Source organism: Contarinia nasturtii, unplaced genomic scaffold, assembly GCF_009176525.2.
Source record: "Contarinia nasturtii isolate CC-2019 unplaced genomic scaffold, AAFC_CNas_1.1 Cnas_scaffold_864, whole genome shotgun sequence".
Taxonomy (NCBI): domain Eukaryota; kingdom Metazoa; phylum Arthropoda; class Insecta; order Diptera; family Cecidomyiidae; genus Contarinia; species Contarinia nasturtii.
This window is the reverse complement of record NW_022198211.1, coordinates 2,159,952-2,164,769: the sequence shown is the minus strand read 5'-3', so window position 1 is coordinate 2,164,769 and position 4,818 is coordinate 2,159,952. Positions and strand designations below refer to the sequence as shown.

The window sequence follows — 4,818 nt, the reverse complement described above, 5'->3', positions numbered from 1 at the left end:
AATGTGCGTAAAACCCTTATCCGGGGGGGTACACCTTCGCTGTGCTCATGAAAAAAAATAAAATCTTATATTGTCCATCCAATTTATGCGTAATACCACAACATCTGTGAAATCCTTTTTGCCTACTCTTGAAGATGTATCTAAATCGAAAATAGGAGTTGTGCCTGGTAAACATCTTCGAAAATTCATCGCTGCTCAAAAACATAAGTAGATGATAATGGTATCTATAAGCCGGAAATTTTGAATATGGTAATTGATGCGCTCGATGACTAAATTTTCAGACAATTCATTAAAACCGATTTTGTGTATGCTGCGTACCATGAATGATTGTTCGTATGCTGTAAAAATGTTGTGTGCTCCGGAGTTATATTTATTTTAGAGAAAAGTGGCGAAACAGGAAATCAAAATTGAATTAATGCCGATGTATGCCCACACAATTTTAAATACTAACAATCATATTTTTCTTGTGCTGGTTGTTTAGCATGTTGCAAGCGCGTAATGCCATTCGCCCACTATCAAGTACCGCTTTCCCAATATCTAAGAAAAATCATTTATTTGGATTTGTTTGTTGATTTTTCGCATTTTTTTTTCTTCATCTTCGTCACTCAATTATTTTTATTTGCTTTTAGATGATAAGATATCACATTGTTTTAGGTCAAAATCAAAACGGGGGAAATGATTTCTTTATTTTTAATTTTTCTGCTTTTACATTAGGGGTTACATTTTTTTTTTTTCATTTTTTATTCAACATAAAATCTATCGAGTACAGAACATGTTTTAATGCAAATTGCAACTCCAACTTATTAATTATAAATTAAACGGTTAATCGAGTTGTTTGACAGCCAAAAGAAAAACTTGCTGCATGTGTAAATTGTATTTTTTTTGTTTAATTTGAAAAGTCAACTGCAATTGATAAATAAATTGATTGAAAAACCTACGTATTTGGTGGATTCCTTGTCTTTTTTTTTTGTTGTGTGTGTTCGTTCACCTGGTTTGCAATTTGCGTCGATTCATCAAAATTTTTATGGTGCAATAGAATTTATGTGAATAACAATTACATTATTATTCTAGTGCTTATGTACTGGCGGTATGCAAGTCGGTCGAAAAGGTTTAAATGCATGTATGGCAAATATGAATTCACTTTGAAAATGACGTAATATCATGAAAATAAAATGGCAAACGAGCGCTAACCGCGCACAAGCTATGGAAATGAATGTATATGTCACTCAACACAACCGATTTAATTTCGTCCAAATTGTGACCAAAATAATCATTAAAAACCGTTTTGAATATAATTGTTTGTGCAATCGCATAGTTTTCATGGCTGTAATTGTCTAATATAAAATCAAAACCTTTCCCTTCATTCATTTTTCGCTGCATGTGTGTGTGTGTGTGTGTGTGTGTTTATGACGATGACGATATTGCTATTTTCTTTCTTGCCTATTTTGGTAAGTCCAATAGTTCATGTGAGGTGCGCTATTTTGAGTTGGTTGTTTTTTTTTCGTTGAGAATTTATGGAAACAAGCGATCAGCTGCGAATAATTTTAGGTAATTTACCTCGTTTGACGTGCACTGGCTACATACATGTATGCACCATAAATACAAATCTCGGCTTATGATTGAAACATGAACTGAGAACTGAAATTTAATAGTCTCTTCTCTCTCTTTCTCTCTCTCTCTCGCTATGTCTTTCTCTCAGAGGAGTTTGCATGTATGAGCATGCTGAAAATACACGACGTGTGTGCCTCACCTCATATCAATGGAGTATAGATTTTCATTCATAAATTTGTCGAGTTTGATGTGTGTATGTTTTTTCGTATTCTGCGTCGTGTTGTTTTTCAGTTTTACACTCGTGTGCTTATTTGCCAAAGACACCCGAGAGACTTACCGAGCTCATGGCTTTTTTTCTGCTCTCTGTCTATTCACTTTGTGTAACCATTTTATGAATGAATTTTTGCGCTCGCTACGCTTGACAATGTACCTATCGACATATGTGGAATTGAATGAAGTGCATGATTACATCGCACGCTCCGTTACTATAGCACAAGATTGTAGCTGAACAGTGTCTCAATGAACGCATAAAAACAACCAGCATTCAAACACACACCTTTCAATGAGCGAGAGAGAGAGAGAGATGGAGAGAGTCTAGATGCAACACCGTGCACTTTTTTCTCCATTTCGTTTGATAAATGAACTCCAGGAAAAACGACAACATTAATTTGGTCTCTAGTCGCATATTGTACAGAGGGAAACCGAATGAATTTGCTCGGTTTTTGCCATGAATGAGCTCTGCAATTTCATCATGGATAATTATATCAAGGAGATTAAAGATTTTGCGATTGCATGCTGAATTTTCAATTGAATCTTAATGAAAACTGATGCAAAAATGATTGGTACTATGTGATATACCGGCGTGCACATTGACTGGCGCTGCTTGCTTGTGCTTATTGCGTCTCTTGTGTATTATTATTATTGTCTTTCTCTCTCTCCCTCTATTTCTCTCCATATTTATTCAAGGTATGAGATATTAAAGAGTTTTACTCTTTCAAACTTAGCTACGATACTGCGTGGGTTGTCTATCTAATCTCAATGAAGAAGAAAGAGCCAAAAAACACAAACACTCTCGCACACACACACAACAGCCAAGCCAAGACAAAACAAAAGCAAAACTTAATCCGCGACACTTTGACATTTTAAAGATAGAGCTAAATATTATATTCTAAGAGAGCGATTTGAGTGTTGGAAACTTTTGTGAATTCTCATCGCTTGCTTCTTTACTTGATTAATATGTTGAGTTTTCGTTTTGTTAAAATGAATACGCGGCGATTGATTAAAATTCGGACTTAAATCCGATCGATGCGACAGGGCCTAGAAAAGTTATAAAAAATATAATATTTCATAAATACAAAGGCACATGAATACATTGCTCGAGAGCGAAAATATATCTTACCACGAATCACGTCTTCTCCGCCAAACGATTCCATCCACGAAATTGGATCAAACTTTGCACGTGAATCTGGCTGGGGGACTTCTATTTCGTGCTCCAGTTGCTCATAAGCAAAAACCATGTAGCGGTGCTCGCCTGAAAAAACTGACGAAGGAGGTTCCTATAATTAAAAGTTATGATTTAAAATAAAAAGAAACAAAATACCTGGTGGGTCGGGTGCTGTGTAGCCTAAATAGAAGAAAATCCAAATATTAATATGAAATATCACAAGAAAGGTGACACTTACCAACAATATATTCACCGATATCGTAAGTCAAACCTTGACGCAGCCATTCACCCTTATTTCAATCGAAATCATATGAATTAGCATTCAATAAACACATTTATGTAAATTCAATTGTAAACTTTCTTACGGGAATATTTGTAACGAGCCAGTGTAAGTAAAATTGACCGTTTTGATGATGTGGATAATCCGGATCGATCATCATTACCTGATTTGATTAAAATCACTTTTAACACTTTTAATCTGTGGAAGTTAAGTTCATTTATTACAATTACCGTGTATGTGCGATCCTATTGGAAAGAGAGAAAAAAAGAGTCAACGAAAAAAATCAATAAGCACTTTTGTCTATTTATAAATTTTAAGTATGTTTTTATTCTTAGGCCTTTTTTCATTTCCAGTCAAGGTCGGTCATTTTGTGACCTGGTTTATTTTACAGAATTCGCGATAAAAAAAATGAGTTCATACTTAAATTTCAAGTGAAAAGTTTTCATTTTTACTCAATGCATACTCATTTTAATTTAGTTGACGTTTCGAAGTTCAACGATTTTCAATTTAATTTCGAATCAAGACACTTCCACTTTTTTGTTACCATTTAAATTGAAAGATTTATTTTTATTTCTATGGAAATACTTACCGATCGGGCGCGACCGTAGTAAACCTAGAAGAAATATATATTAGAAGAAAATCATATTAATATTTGTTGAAAAATGAAAAAATAAAAATGTTAATAAATGTTAATAATTACCAATGGTTGTTCAGCAAACACATGCTTGGCGATTTCCGAATTGCAATTATCGCGACTTATTGAAAACCCAGCATGAGAAACACTCACTACCATCAAAATATTGCATTTTAAATTAAACGATTTATTTTTATTTCTATGGAAATACTTACCAATCATGGGGTCGAATATGCATCCGTTCAACAGTTCACTGGGCACGAGCAAACGGCAAGACAAACATATTGATATAAAAAAGCACAGAACAAGATAGATTCGGAACATTTTCGAAATCATTGTGTCACAATCAAAATCAAATTTCGTACTGGCACCCATCGAATGTGGAAAACTACTGAAAAGTGTGGTGCGCCGAACTAAACGAGCATTTTGTGTTTTGTATTTTGCCAGGCACGGAAAGCTACAAACAAAAAAGTTTTTTGCCTTTTCAACAAAAAACTAGTCAGCACACTTGATTGTGTATGGCATAGGGTAAAAAAAGAAGAGCACACCAAAACAACTGGAAAAGTGCTAATCCTTTGTTGTCGATGTGTTTTTTGTGCTTTCTTTCTTTTATTTCGCCCGTTTATATATTTGTTTGTCATTTTTCATTCACCGCTCAAGTCTATTGTATACAAATCAACAACCGCAACAGCAAACGAACAATGGAATCGAGCCTGCTGGCTTCTAATTATTGTGTTGTGACTTTATTGATTTTCTTTCAACACAATGTGGTGTGTTTGCACATTTTCTATGCAAATAAAAGAAAGAAAAATTAAGCGCGAAGAGGGTAAGAGAACGAAGCAAATTATCGAGATTCGAAATGTAAGACCACGTGGAAAATTGGGTCATAAAATATATTGTCGCGATAGC

General features: G+C 34.5%; 1 protein-coding gene across 1 annotated transcript; it reads right to left on the bottom strand.

Moving 5' to 3' along the window:
* Window positions 1-941: 941 nt before the first annotated feature.
* LOC116342425 (protein RICE FLOWERING LOCUS T 1-like) lies at window positions 942-4,284 on the bottom strand. Its single transcript, XM_031770031.1, has 9 exons — window positions 4,125-4,284; window positions 3,976-4,061; window positions 3,865-3,888; window positions 3,506-3,520; window positions 3,361-3,438; window positions 3,234-3,285; window positions 3,152-3,175; window positions 2,951-3,091; window positions 942-2,868 (listed from the first exon to the last, which is right to left on the bottom strand). The coding sequence occupies exons 1-9, from the start codon at window positions 4,282-4,284 to the stop codon at window positions 2,831-2,833; spliced, it is 618 nt and encodes a 205-aa protein (XP_031625891.1). The 3' UTR covers window positions 942-2,830.
* Window positions 4,285-4,818: the final 534 nt, after the last annotated feature.